Source organism: Brachyistius frenatus, unplaced genomic scaffold (assembly GCF_029030835.1).
Source record: "Brachyistius frenatus isolate BFR_SWC_R1_liver_20210118 unplaced genomic scaffold, ASM2903083v1 Contig_96, whole genome shotgun sequence".
Lineage (NCBI taxonomy): Eukaryota > Metazoa > Chordata > Actinopteri > Embiotocidae > Brachyistius > Brachyistius frenatus.
This window is the reverse complement of record NW_027210695.1, coordinates 1,116,924-1,132,367: the sequence shown is the minus strand read 5'-3', so window position 1 is coordinate 1,132,367 and position 15,444 is coordinate 1,116,924. Positions and strand designations below refer to the sequence as shown.

At 43.4% G+C, this 15,444-nt stretch overlaps 1 protein-coding gene across 8 annotated transcripts in view; it reads right to left on the bottom strand.

The window, feature by feature from the left end:
- The window catches only part of ppfia2 (PTPRF interacting protein alpha 2), a 151,314-nt gene that overhangs the window by 12,867 nt on the left and 123,003 nt on the right, over positions 1-15,444 (bottom strand). For all 8 annotated transcript variants that reach the window (XM_069711029.1, XM_069711032.1, XM_069711033.1 and 5 more), the window contains 14 exons: positions 14,936-15,082; positions 12,611-12,745; positions 11,791-11,874; positions 10,742-10,873; positions 10,574-10,636; positions 9,755-9,846; positions 8,150-8,282; positions 7,325-7,542; positions 5,770-6,010; positions 4,755-4,784; positions 4,484-4,614; positions 3,927-4,108; positions 3,392-3,482; positions 174-255 (listed from right to left, as the gene is read on the bottom strand). In XM_069711029.1, coding sequence (XP_069567130.1) covers positions 174-255; positions 3,392-3,482; positions 3,927-4,108; positions 4,484-4,614; positions 4,755-4,784; positions 5,770-6,010; positions 7,325-7,542; positions 8,150-8,282; positions 9,755-9,846; positions 10,574-10,636; positions 10,742-10,873; positions 11,791-11,874; positions 12,611-12,745; positions 14,936-15,082 — 1,761 coding nt within the window. The remainder of the gene's footprint in view (positions 1-173; positions 256-3,391; positions 3,483-3,926; positions 4,109-4,483; positions 4,615-4,754; positions 4,785-5,769; positions 6,011-7,324; positions 7,543-8,149; positions 8,283-9,754; positions 9,847-10,573; positions 10,637-10,741; positions 10,874-11,790; positions 11,875-12,610; positions 12,746-14,935; positions 15,083-15,444) is intronic.

Genomic DNA, 15,444 nt, shown 5'->3' with positions numbered 1-15,444 from the left:
TTACTGCAGTGATGCATCACACATGGTGAAACCATGATTTTTAAATCATGAATCAACATTTTTGTTTCTAAATATGAATGCAGATCATCAGAAATTAGGTCACGTTTTAGTTAAAGTACACAAAGTCAACAGGAACATGCGCCTTAACAGCCTCTGTGTTGAGTACTATTTACCTCCAGCCAGGCCACAACTGTGGGACCGTCCCATTGGGCGAAAGGTAAACCCTTTCTCCTGGCCTCCTCCAGCAGCTCGTGTCTGAGGGCGGGGACAGAGGAGACCTCCAGTGAACACGTGAACTTGAACATCTCAAACACACATCTGTTCAGTTTGATACGACACCACTCCCTCTTCAACCCTCTCACACCTGCTCGCACGCTTTTCACAAATCCCTGTAGGCACATTATAGTGCTGTTGCGGGTTTGTGTGTGTGTGTGTGTGTGTGTGTGTGTGTGTGTGTGTGTGTGTGTGTGTGTGTGTGTAGTGCATGACAAGAGAGTACTCATACACTTTTTTATCTCTCAGTCCAGCCTGCACACCAAGAGTGCTGAAAAGGGCACCGTTTTATCATTCATCTCTTTTATGATTCACACAACGACACACACACACACACACACACACACACACACACACACACACACACACACACACACACACACACACACACACACACACACACACACACACACACACACACACACACACACAGGCTTTGCATCACTCACCCTATAAGCGAACTCGCTGACTAAATTTACACTCTCAGATCTTGGCATTAACCTTTTCCCTGTCGTAGCCGGTTGTTTCCCGTCATATTTACATGAACAGCATAACCTGTTGCTGTAAGCCTGGTTGTTCTTCATGAAATGTGGCACAATTAATCTTTGAACAAGGTCAAAACATCCATCACAGTACATTTATGTTCAGACTGAAGGCAAATCGGATTCTTTTTTTTTTTTATCTGATTGGAATCACATTTTAAAACTACCTCCAAATGTGGTTTGGATCCAGATTACGAAAATCACATGTTTTTTTTTTTCCTGTTCAGTCTTTAAAAAAAGAAAGAAATCAACCGAGATACAATCTGGATATGACAAAAATTGGATTTTGGCTGGCCGTCTGAACATGAAGGATAAACTTAAGAGGCCTGTGCATCCTTACCAGAGGTACTTAAATACAGCAGTACACACACACACACACACACACACACACACACACACACACACACACACACACACACACACACACACACACACACACCTGGAAGGCAGCGTGCTGCAGCACCTCCTCAGGGAAGCTAGACACCAAACTGCTAGTATAAGCACAATTACCTAATTCATCCCAGTTCAGCGTCTCTGACTTTATTCTGCTGAGAGAGATTTTCTTTTTTTGTGAAGTGGTGTTTGAATCATGCAGTCAGGTATTTTTAAGCGTAACTTTTTCTTCCCATTTTCTGGGCTGCGCTCCACGGTTTTGTTTAGCAGGCGCCGACATGCAAACCGAGGAGCGGTGTTTTGTTTCGCTTCGCTTTTGAGAGGAGCGCCGGTGCCGACCTACTCTGAGCGATGTAAATTGCACCTCATCGACGAGTAGCGGCGGACAGACGCTCTTGGTCCGTCGTGCACGCAGCTATTTGTATTGTGCCGAATCCTCCCACACTCAAGCGAGGAGACGGAGAACTGATAAACAGCCCAAAAAACACACTCACACCCCCACATACACACACACACACAGGTCTTATTTTGTGAACACATTTCATAACGAAACAAAAGTCTGAATCAACAACCCAGTCCCTGAGTGTGTTGTCCAAGAGCTTGACAAATGGAAGGAGTGGACCTGGTAATAAACATGATACATGTAGCACTCTCGGCGTTGAAGGCCTCAGTACAGTGAAAGGGCACTTAAACACAGCATACATGGCATACAGATGCCTACATGTGACGGAGGAAATGTGTTCATCCCAAAAAACACAACCAGGTACATTCACTGTCTTATCTATCCAGCACATGGGGGAGAAATAGCTCATGTGTTGTTGTTTTTTTTAATGTATTTTTTTTTATTTTTTATGTTCAGGTCAGGTCTAATGCATGGAGAAATACATCCACTGAACATAGCTGGGGGAAAAGGGAAGCAAGGAAACAGTTATGACAAAATCATACAAACAAAAAGAACCCTTGACATTCCCATAACCAGATATAGCAGCTGGTTATTTCACACAAATAGATAGAGACACATAAAAGGAGAGGAAGACATTCTGGGTAGTACAAATTGGGCCCCAGCTTTAGCGGCGGCACATTCTCTGTCCAGCCATGGATGCAGCGGCCATTGAACTGTAAGAAGGGGGGAAGAAACGTCTTCACGTGGTAAATGAACGAACAGAACAAAAAAAAACAGAAAGAAAGCAATGGCGTCATTAACAGCCATGAAGGATAGATATAGATAGATAAGAGACGTCAGCTTTGGCACTGGTCGTTTTCAGGAGAAGGACGGATGTTTTTTTTTTGTTTGGCAGACAGACAGGAGAGATGGCAGACAGGGGCGGGTATGGCTGAGACAATGGTCATAATCCAGGAGAGGTCAGTTACACACATCCTCACAACTTACCCGCTTTTGTTAGAGTCAGAGGATGATGAGAGGGAGAGGAAGGGTCAGAGAGGAGAGAGTCAGAGAGCAAAGAAGAAAGAGAGAGAGAGAGAGAGAGCCACGGGGAGACAAAAGTACACACATGTTAATGAGTTAATAGGCAATTAAACGGCTCTAAACAAAAACACGTGCACACACACGCACACGCGCACACACACACACACACACACACACACACACACATATTCTGCAACACTCCTGCTGGAAGGTTTGATTTGCAAAAGGGGTTTCCCTTTGTATTTCCCTGGAGGGGCAGCACGCACCCAGTCTGAGTGTGCGTGAGTGTGTGTGTGAGGGTGAAAGCTATGTGTTAGGAGAGCCGTCCACAGCTTCCAATTTGACAAGTTTACCTTTGTGATATTAATTGGCTGCTCAGCCCGGCTCAATAGTCTGACTTTGGCCCCGTGTCTGAATACAGTGAGGCCGATCTGTGCTCCTGGAAACTGATCCAGCTGCTGCTGTCTATCGATCCTGCTCTCTGCGTGGGTTATGGTATTACATGCAGTACAGGAAGAGACTCAAAGGTAAACACAGGAGAGTGTGCGTGTGTGGGTCAAAGGTCAGATTTGACCGTATACTGTAACGTAGCAGTGAGTATTATCATTTATCTTCGAGATGCGACTATGTGCTTACAGCCTTGCGTGTTAGCAGATATATTGGCTGTGCATGAGAAGACTACCACTATATTGAAGGACTACAGTACGTCCAGCTCAACCTGCTGTCATAGCGACCACTGAGGTGGATTAAAGCTTACTTCTTTTTCAATCTGCGGTCCTTCTCAGCCTGAGTTCCCAGCTTGCCCATCCCCATGTCCTGGCCCGCCATGTCTGCGTCCATCATCGTCGCTGTCGAAGGAGGAGAAACCGATATCAGTGAGCGCAAACTGAAAATGTGCATATTTAAATAAATATTGTATTTTGTATTTTTAAGAAGTGTTTAATGATACATGCTTGCAAAAAGATGATGAATTTTATCTCCGATAACCTCCTTTCATGGAAACATTTTGGTACATTCATTAAACTTCTGGGTTGTTTTTAACGTTTTATATAACAATTAGATATATTCACTGAAGTATATCCAATTATAATGCAGTCAATTTATATGATGAATATGATGCATTACTTTTTTCAATGGTGATGAAATAAAATTTAGGGCTGAAAACACAGAAAAGTTTTTTTTTTTTTTTTTTTTTTTAAAGTGAAACCAGTTAAATGATGAGACTAGATCAGCCTTTTACAATCAGTATGAGCTTAAATGAATGTTCCCAAACGTCTCAGAGCAGCACTCACCTTGTGGATCCACCATGACGTGTCGGTGTGCTAGATGTGCCATTCGGCCTTTCTCCTTCTTGCCAAACAGTCGTCCGATGGAGGATTTGATGCCCTTCTTCTTCGGCTGTTTGTGGAGGGAGTCCTGGCTGCTGGCTACACTACTGAGGGCGCTGGCCTCAGCCTCCAGAGAGGCCACGATCCTGAGGACCAAAAACATACACCGGCCACATGATGACAATAAATTAAAAGGTACTACCAATTTTCAGATAATTTTTCAAAAGTCAAACATTTTGGATTTCCATTTAAACTTAAAGAAAATAAAGAAGTATAGTTGCAGCTAAATTGGAAACCTCTCGGTCGGCAGTAAAACCATCACATTTTTTAATCCAAAGCGGGAACGGGCAGCGTTAAGATTTAAAACACAGTCCATCATGCAAACAGTTTACGAGACAAAACAGCATCTGCAGCCTTTTTAAAGCCGACTGAACCAACACTTTAATGTAAACTCCAAAAAAATCTAACTGATGAGATTACTTCTTCCTTAAAGAAATGTTTGTCAAGCGGACACTACTCACCCTCGTGCATCGTTGTGCGAGGAGGCTGGCAGTGTGTGTGTCATTCGGACGGTGCGCGGCGTCGGAGGGGGGGACGTCTCGCACTTAATGGTGGCCTTGTCCTCGCGGCCATCCTCTTCCACCGCCGCTATCTGAGGGACGAGGGCAGACATTACATGTGACCTTAGATACTACTAACTCAACAGTTTATTCATGGTGCCATAACAGCAACCATTAAAGCAGGAATTTATGAGCACCTCTGGTAAAGGAACATCATATTGAAAAGGTGTACCTTTCTCCTGTGTTTCCTCAAATCGCTGGGCTGCACGGTGGAGAGGAAAAAAAAAAGACAACTGTCAATATCCACGTGTGAAAGCACGGACGAGAACATTACCACTCGCATGTTGGTAATAAAAGAATTGGCTCATTCATATAAATATCGTGCACCATTACATGCTCATGAGCTTCTGCCCGATGCCGCAGCATCTAGTCAGAGAGCAACACCGAGGGCCGGAGGAAGAATCGGGGAAACAAGTCATTTGACTGATCAATACAATCAAAGCCTTATTCCTTTCAAAGCCGCAGGGGAAAGAGGACATTTACACACAACATCCCTTCTCCTGTTGTAGACGAGTGGGGGTTGGGGGGAATTAGATGAATATTTTTTAGAAGTGCGGTGTTCCTCTTCACAGCCACATCTTTAAGCCTCAGGTCAAGGTGGAGAGAGATGAAGAACGTATTACTGTCGATACGAACAGAAACTGTAAGGCATCCCTTTGACGTCTGGGTTTCACTGCATGTTAATGTAACATGAAAGAAAGTCTTCAAAAATGCAGGTACTCTTTGTCTGTGCAGGTAGAATACTTGAAAGAGAAACAGCTGATAAATGGCAGCAAAATAAATAACTTAAGTTAAAAAAAATATATAGATATATATATACTAATCACAGATTGAAACAAACAACAGTTGTAGTCCACTTTTACAAAATGGTCACAATTTATCATGAAAAAAATCAGTTGATGGCACAAAATTAGCTCAATTATATCTTGGAGGAGACATTTTTGTGTTTGCTGGCATTTCATATTTTACACTTCTACACCCATGAATGGATGCATCAGTTCTTTCATTTGAATCCTGATGAAGTCCGGATCAAAACTGATCATTTTTTGAAATGGCTACAAGAGACATTTGTTAAACCTTCACAGACTTTTGCTCCTGCGTACACAAGTTTGCTCTTTTGTACGTTCAAAGATTTTAACCCCACAGATGAAATGTGAAAGACGTTCACCGACAGGAAGCGAACTCACCAGTGTCATGACCCCCATGCGCTCCATGTCGCGGGCGGGGCTTCGAGGGTCGAGTTTAGGGGTGGAGTGTCCGCTGGGTGGGGAGGAGGAGGCCAGGGAGGAGGCGGTGGCCGAGGCAGTGATGGAGGCTCCGTGGTGGTGCATTCGAGCCAGGTTCAGGCCCTCGAGGCTGACGCTGGCCACGCGGTTCTCGATCTCCTCCGCTCGCAGCTCCGTGGACTCCTTCTCCTCCTGGATCAGCCTGAGAAGAAGAAGAGGAGGAGGAGGAGGAGGAGGAGGAGGAAGGAGGAAGAAGGAAAAGTTAGTGGAAGACTTGTTTCTTCATCTCATTCACTTGGTTGTGAATGCTTTGCAGTGTCAAACTGGAAATAATCACAATTTGTAATTTGACTTAAAGGACCAGTGTGAAGGATTTATGGAGCTCTATTAACAGAAATGTAAAATAATAATCATAATTATGTTTTTATTCATTCATTCATTTTTTAGATGATTCAAAACACGAGCATGATAGCAGTATCATTGCAAGAGAATTTAGCTTTTATCTCTGGAGGTAGTTTTCTGGAGATTTGCATAATAACCCCCTTTAAAAACCTACAGAATGAGGCTAACTAATTAGATGCTAAAGTGAGGAGATAAAAAGGCTAAAAGTCAGGTCATCAGTTTTAACCAGCCACAGCATTAAACTTTATAATTAGCTGAGAGCTCCGCTCCTTGGATTCATGATCACTATATGCCATCAGATCTGAATTAACTGAAAGAAAAGTGGCGCCGGGTCTGTTGATGGGGATGTAAATTAGCAGAGACCACAAGGCACATTAACAACCCTTGAAATAAAGAACTAAGTGAAGTTGAGCCGGAGGTTATGAATACTTATCAGCAAGAGATGCTGTAATTACGTCATTAACAAGCAAGAGGCGGCTCACATGTCCTGAAACATGGAGTGCATACAGGAATAGTGTTCGGGTCACAGACAGAGAGAGCAATCAATACTTTCAAATGAGCTCAACAGATTCTTTTATTGTGTTTTTTGAAATTTATTTTAGCATATACTGGGTAAAATATCTGGGACACTTATTTCTGCTTCTGTAGTTACTGACATGAATAGAAGTGAACCAAATCCAGTAGGGTGTGTATTAATTATTAATTAAAAAAAATTGATTTTGGGGAAAATGGGGCAAATAAAATAATGAAGCGTTCATGAAAAATTCAAACTTTTCTACAAACAATGGTTACACCAATATCCATTTGGAACAGAATATCACCCAAAAGGAATAATAAAATAAAATAAAAAAAGACATATATTTTGAATCATCTGCAAAAAGGAATCCCAAACGGCAAACTTTCCAGTACGTGATCTTAAAACAACATCAAGTGGTAAGTAGGTCTCAAGGAAAACGGATTAAGAATGCAGAAGACGAAGCAAATCAATATGTCTGAGTATCTGGCTTTATGTATCAAATTTCTATCGCTCTGTGTGTGTGTGTGTGTGTGTGTGTGTGTGTGTGTGTGTGTGTGTGTGTGTGTGTGTGTGTGTGTGTGTGTGTCTGCCAGGTACCGAATCTCCTTGTTGATGGCGTCCAGCTGCTCCTGCAGCATCATGGCCAGAGTTTGTGCGTCGGAGTGGCCGCCGGGGGAGAGCATGTCCATGGAGCTGAACAACGTTTCCCTGTCATCGTCATCGATGTCCGACATCTCCGTGTCGCTCTCGAAGTGGTGGCCCCCCAGGACCCCCAACTGCTGGGAGCGCCATTCCTGCTCCCCCAGAGATTTCGCCTGCACGAAGAGACAAAAATAAATAAATAAATAAAACGTCGGCTTCTTTTAAAAGAGATGAGAGGAGCTTATCTCATTACTGAAGCGGGCCAGTGTTTTCCTTTAATATGTTTTCAACCTAAGCCGGACTGTTTGCATTGTAGCTGGGATTGCACCCGTCTCCGGTCCCTCAAAATAGCTGAACTGGGTGTTTCCTTGCTCCTATTTTTTTTTTTTTTACAAAAATAGAGGCTACAACTGCGATCACGTATTAAACTTGACTTTGTCTCTCCCCACAAAGCCCCTCAATACTAAATTAATTAAATGAAAAGTGCCCTAAGAACATATTGCATAGAGGAAATCTCAAGGGAAACAAGATACAAGATGTTATCCTGGTTTTAGCAGTCTTAATAAATGTTAATTAGAAGGCCACACTGAAGCCTGAAGATTTCTGTTGACTTTCCCAAATTGAGGCTTAAAGAGCTGCTCCAAAATTAAAATCGATCCCAGTATGTTGAAACTGAAAAACACAAAGCTATTGACAACTTGAGTTCTTGAAGTTGTAATGATTAAAACACCAAAAACATGGGCAGATCGAAGAGCAGACGAATTAAACTGTGCGCCTCACCTTGGTTTCTCGCAGGCCCATCCGACCTCTCCTCGGCCGGCGGATGACCTTGGCCGAGCGGTAGTGGTCCGACTGGGTTTCAGCCAGAGATCCCAGAGAGAATCGTAGCTCGGCTGACGTGTCCAGATGAGACCTGAGAAACAGCTTTTATGAGTAATATCGCACGTAAAGTCACCGACACAAAAACAAGCCGTGGGTCTTTTAAACCGAAGATGGATGATATCTGAGCCTGTTATACACTCGTCTTCAGCACAAAGCCTAAACAGGGATTTTACCCGAGCGGTGAGGCAGATTACAAACGATGAGACACAACAGACGTCTTACAGAAATGTTCAGTTCTGCCTACAGTAAGCCAATCAAATCTGGTATTTGGGTACCTCAGGCGTACCTAATAGTCACAGTGATGCTGGTTTAAAGTGTACTTCTCGGAGGATCACAGCTTGTTATGCATGCCTCTGTGCCTGCAAATTGTTTGTCTACGGAGGAGATTAAGACTGCTACTGTCAACACGTCAGCAATGTAATATTAGACCTTCATGCGGCATGAAACGGGAGCCAGAAAATATCCAAGAATAGATACCAGAGAGATGAGTGATAACAGTGTTTCTAACAATAGTGCACCAAAGCAAATAGTTTGATCAGTGAAGGATAAAATAACATGGACTGCTCCTGGAGAGCGTGTTTCTGGATTCTCTGCTTTGCTTCCCGTTTCATAAACAAGGTCGGTTACGGTCTTTTATTACACGTCTAGTGGAGCTGATGTCCTCCGGTAACCAAATAATCGAGCCACATAAAGTCTCTGAAAAATCTCAAGCACACAAACATTTACTCCACTGTCGAGCATCCATGTTTTTTTTTTTTCTGAATCCAATTATATTTCAACTCCAAATACTGAGTAATGTTTGGACACCGGACCATATTGATTTCACGCAGTGGCTTTATTGTCTGTGTGTGCTCCCAAACTCCAGTGAACTGAACTCAATCTTCTTTTGTCAGTGCATTTCTGAGAAGCACCAGAGTGGCAAGCTTCCTCACCAGTAGAGACAGACTCCTTGTCATTATTCTCCCGATAAAGTATCTGTAAAAACTGTAATAAAGCGTTATTTTCATTGCACCAGCCGTTTATAAATTCAACGGTCGAAACATGGCTTTTTATGTATTCCAGATTGTCCTGTGGCAGTAAATAGGTACAGGTGCTAATCCGGTTTAAACAGTTTACTAAACCCCTTCCCCTGAACAAAAGGGAGTCCAATCATACCATAGCAACCGTTACTAGGCACGGCAGGCCTGTCACGATTTGGATTACTCCACATTTTGAGGCAGTGTGTGGGAATATAGCAAGAGAGATGCTTCGTCATGTAACGAGCTTGAAGAGTGGTGATTTTTTTTTTTTTTTTGTCTTTCCAAAAGTGCAAAAACAAAATGGTAAAGAATTTATTAAACTGCATCAGCAACTTATAACCTGCTAATGTAGCATTTTTTCTGAAGGAGCACACCTTCTCATAACTTTAACTGGAGGTCTAAAGTCATAGGGATTCATTGTAAAAAAAAAAAAAAAAAAAAAAAGTATTACTGACTCGCACACAAAGACACACAACCAGCCTACCGTGACAGGGTGGGTTCTGTGAGGGAGCCTGCCCTCAATCTGAACTGGTCGAGCTCCGATCTCAGTTTATCGATCTCATCTGCCAGCTGCGACTGCGCAAAACAATGACAACATCGTTAACGGGGCTCAGTTGAAAGATGATCTCAGTATATCCTACCACCAGTCGTACTGGTAAATGTTGACGATCCCAGTATATCTTACGACTCGTCATACTGGTGACATATCAATGATCCCAGTATATCCTACCACTAGTCGTACTGGTGACATATCAGTGATCCCAGTATATCCTACCACTAGTCATACTGGTGACATATCAATGATCCCAGTATATCCTACCACTAGTCGTACTGGTGACATATCAGTGATCCCAGTATATCCTACCACTAGTCGTACTGGTGACATACCAATGATCCCAGTATATCCTACCACTAGTCGTACTGGTGACATATCAGTGATCCCAGTATATCCTACCACTAGTTGTACTGGTGACATATCAATGATCCCAGTATATCCTACCACTAGTCGTACTGGTGACATACCAATGATCCCAGTATATCCTACCACTAGTCGTACTGGTGACATGTCTGAGAGCCGGTGGCTGACTAAGTGATCATTTGTATTTATTTCCAGACTGCTTATGAAAGTCATCTAATTATCTTCCCCCATGCAGGAGCTCATGAATATTCAACCGCAGGGGTTTATAAAAAAAAAAAAAAAACTAATGCCAACAACGAAATTCATTAATTCCCAATTAACAAGTGTTAATAGTGACCTCATGTAAAATGGAGGAAGCTTCAAAATAAAAAGAGGGTAACTTACTTTTTCTTGGATGGACTCCTCGTACTGTTTTCTGTAACCTTCCGAGTCTTGGATTAACAAATTCTGCAAAGAGAAGCAGAAAGATGAAGAAATCCATCTAACCTCCTGACCTTGACTGGACACAATCGATATTGATGTGTTTGCATTGAGACGGCAGCCATCTTCAACCTTCTCTTCCAGGGCTGACATTCTCTCCTTCAGGTGGAGCTGCAGACGCTCGTTGGACTCGGTGAGGAGTCTGTCGACGGTGTCTGAGAGGCGCTTGTTGTGCTCTTCGTTCATCTTTTCCCTTTGTCGAGCCTGGAGGAATAAAACATTATTGATCCACTGAGTCCTTTTTAATGTTTGCTACGAGGCTATTGATTACTTCACATTTTTTATACAGTAGTAGAATCGTGCTCATAATTGTTTAAGTAAGCTTTTGATGTGATGAAAGTGAAATGAATTAACACGAGCTGGTCTGAAGTAGCTCTTAGCATGAACTAGAATAAATAAGGACATGCCCTATTTATAACTTTTCGAATTCTGGGTGAGAGTCAGGTTTGTGTCCTTATACTTTTGAGAACAGTTACTGCCGGCTTATTGGTGTGGTGTATGACTTATTATATTATTGTTGAAATTAACCCTTACCAGGAGATTTTATTCAAGGTTTATGCCCTTAAAAAGGTCAATAAAGGTCACACAATTCCACCCCTTTGTTCCGACCGCTGCGTTTTGTGTGCCCAAGTAGGGTCGTGTGTCCCGTTTCTTTTAGGGATCGCCCCCAACTGGCCCTCCAAATCAACAGTTTTCAGACGCAGACTTCAAACAGAGTGGTGCTGAAGCAATATAACATGAATAATGGTCCATAAAATAAATATTTTTGTAATCTTTTTTAAGTATTGCGTGATTCCAATCAGGGAAAACAAATCTTTGTGAACCCTTTATGAAGTCAGTATTATGTTTCCATACTGTACGCTATTGTCTCTCAAACCGTAAGGTGTTGTCTTGAAGATGCTCACGTAGTCTAAAGTCAGTAGTACACGGCTGCATTGTTTGTGAGCATTTCACAAAACCCTTCTGTCTGCGAGGTGTGCGAAACACTCATTCGGTCAAGCGCCACTGGTGAGGAACCAGACATCGTGCCGTCGGTCACGGCCGCCTCAAGCTGTCATGCTTATGCAGGAGGTGGCTGCCAGGTTAACGTTGCCTGGCATGACGCCTACGCAGTGACTCACCCTGAGCAGCTCCTGGTTCTTCTCCTCCAGCTGGCATTCCAAGTGCCTCATTCGCTCTTCGATGCTCCCGTGACGCTCCTCCGCCTACAGTTGGATCGCAACATAGACGGGAGGGAAAAAAAAAAAAAAAGAGAGAAAAAAAGAAAAAAGGCCCCGTTGGATGATCTGTGTGTTTCCCAACCAAAGGGCCAACAAAGAAAAGCAGTGGCAACAACACAAGCCAAAAGCCTCCACCCCAAAACTCAAAGATGGATATCTATTGTTTTAAAGCAGAACTGGAAAGAGCTGGTTGAAACAAAGAGTGACAAGGAAGAGGAGGAAGAGGAGGAGGAGGAAGATGGGAGAACAAGGCCACCAAAAGGACAGAATGACAGAGGAAGAGAGCTGCTCCAACAGTGCCAAGTATGATCTCCAGCCAGAAGTGCCATGCAGCTGTCCCATGGCGGTAGAACAGCCAGAGCAGAGTCCCAGTGAAACACGCTCGCCACACAAAACACTCATAAGGGAAATGAATGAAATCTGCTCTCTACAGGAGTTGGCGGTAGCTGTGACGCCCTGTGGGACTACCTTCCTAAGAATGGAGTTCATGTCTTGGAGTTTAGCTTCCATAACAAAGTGATAATCATCGGGGGAGGAAGAGGAGCTGGAGTCAGACTACGTGGCCGAGGAAGAGGAGAGGGACATGTTGAAACGTCATGACATGACACCAGATGCACACAAAAGGTACAGAAAAATCTAGAGACGAGGGCATCCGTGGGAATGTGTCAACAGCACCTGTGTTAATACATGAACATGTGTGTGTGTGTGTGTCTGTTGTTACCTTGGTGAGGGCTGCTATCCTCTGGGCCAGTTCGGCCTCGACCTCCGGCAGCGTCTCTGCTTTCCTCATGGTCTGCTGCAGCTTCTGCTCGGCGAGCTCTAACCTCTCCTGTAGCTGCCTGTTCTTCTCCTCCATCTGCACACCAACACCAAACACAGACAGCAACAGCATCAGTTCATAAGACTCCATTCTTCTGTGTTACTCAGCTGGAATTTAAACTCAACACTTCCTGCATGTAGATATATCAAATTAAAAGCCAAAAAGGAAAGCAGAAGGACTATAACCACCTTGCACACATCTCATAATGTATATTTTTGTATTAAAAAAAAAAACATTGGCCAACAGGTGTCAGTTGCTAACTGTGACTTTCTGTGCATGTTAAACACATACTCTTTGCAAAGGATTAGTGGCAAAGAAATGGGATTCAGCTTCTAAACTTTGAGCCAGTGGAAGACTTTAAATGTGAAATATTTGCAGGAAGCTTTATGTTGAAAGGTAGATTGGTAAATTTTTATTTTATTTTATTTGAAAAACAAAAGAAGACAAATTGTAGTGACGATGCTTAGTGCTGTGGGAATGCACATTATCAAAACAACAGGTAAACATGGAGGGAGTGTTGTGTTTACAGCTACAAATTAAGGTGGGAGCAGATTAGAAAACAGGGAAGAGGCATCATAATAATGATTAAATTAAAAAGTACTGAAAAAAAAAACTTTCTCTTTATATTTAAAGGTTTTCAGTGCAGTAAATTAAGGAATTTACAGAATTTGTGTTTTGTCCCCCCTCAGTCTGACACATTAAGGAGCTTAACAGAAAAACGTCTTCTCTGAATGTCCTCCTTCACATTTTAATGTCAGTGGAGCATCACGGCCTGTTAGAAAATAGAACCACAGACATTCGGTCTGTCGTAGGAGGCCTGGCAGCGGACCTCTACTCTTCTTCAAAATAGCAACATAGCGGTGTTAGAATAGCAGCAGCTCTGCACATGCCAAGAATGACAGTGGCAACTTTTACTCAGCAGATACCGGTGACTGACCAGATTCGCCGTTCACATACAGTACGTGTCTTTAAAAAGACGGAAATCAAACCTACGAGTGACTTATACGTCCCCGTTGCGTGTCAAGACTCTTCGTCCTGACTTGTTCGGGGCTCTGATCAGTTTTAAGACTCTTATTTTGGAGCCGTCTTGGCAGCCGTTGCCATTAGCGACAGATGCTCTGCTCCCCAAAGCATCGGCCCTGGCAGCTCAATATGCAATAATTAGACTGGAGCGGGCCCGGTGCGGCATTGTGTTGCGTGTGTCGGGGATATTTTCCGTCTGAACCTGCTTCGACGTCCCTTAAGTGTTTGACAAGACACCGGGGGAAGCGTGCGAGTTTGTTTATGTTTGTGATATCCTCCCTAGATGCCCTCCTATCCATCTCATCCCTTCATCTGTCTGTACCAATGGCCAACCCCGCCCCCCCCTCACACACACACACACACCGCCCCCACCCGAACGACTCATCTTCAAACGTCCGCGGCCAGATCCCGGAGTTCAGCTGCTGGCACAACAGCAAATAAACTCCCAGCGAAGAGGTGTGTTCGTGTGAGGCGGCAGGAGCTCAAACCTAAAAGCTTTCGCGGTTATTTAGGAGGTTTCCCGATGCGTTGGAACAGAGCAGTTCGATAGTTAATAGGGTTTCAAGTCGAAAGTGAAAAGGTGATACTGAAAGTAAATGTGAAGCTGCACCCAAAACAGCGCTCGCGTGTGTCTATGACCACCTCTGCTCATGTTACTTTGATATTCTCTGTATCCTTCCAGAGCTCAGCTGCTGCTTTTAAGCCTCTACTCATGAAAACGTCACTCAAGTCTTCTCTGGCCGGGCAATTTATCTAATTGGCTGAACTGAATCACAAAGAATCATCGAAAGGAGAATGAATCTGTACCATCGTTTGATCCTATTGTACGGCATTATGTCAATTATGAAGCCGACTTTGAGCCGCGTAAACATTTTAAGTAAAAACCATCAAAATTCCTCCTCCAGCTCTAATTTCCTCTGACATTATCTGACACACAATGTCAAGAGGTTTTTGTTTTTTTTCTCTTTGCCAGACCTCTGTGGAACAGCTCATGTCAACTGACAGGAACTGTCCACCAGCTGCTTAATTCTTCTCTGAATCCAGTCAGATTTGTTTTGAAGATATGACGATGATACAGCCCTGAATGGTCCATTTCAGCTGCCACCTGGACCCATGACGCAAATTGCGTCGCTCAGATGATAAAAAGTTGCCTGATTGCGAGTCACGTGGAGCCCACGAGCCCCCGTCGGGACTTTTACGGACCTGTCTGAGGAAGGCCTCCTTATTGGCCAGCTCATTCTCCAGTTTGTCGTTGATGTCGTGCACGGAGGTGGACTCTCGTTGGGCGCTCAGGTAGCGTTTCTCCAGCGTGACGATCCGTTCCTCCATGTCCTCCTTCTGACACATGGCCTGTAAGCAGACAGACGAAAGAAAAAAAGAAAGTCAGACCAGTCTGAGAGCTGCAAAGTAAAACCACAACTTTTTAGTTAAACTTCTCTGCATGGAAAAGTGTTTCAAAAAGGGGAAATACAGTAAAACTGTCTGCAGCTGTAACTCCACGAGAAGTGTAGAAGTCCGCCGTGAGTTATGAAATTTAGTATCTGCACAGGCCTCATTTATATTATGACATAATTTCATTATGGAACATGAAGTGTAATATATTAAGACATTTCAATTCCAAGTGCACAAAGTGTTCTCATAACAGTTTCCACAGAAATATGAGCACAAGGGAGCTGCAGATTTGAGATCTTTATCGTGGATGCTAAAATTGA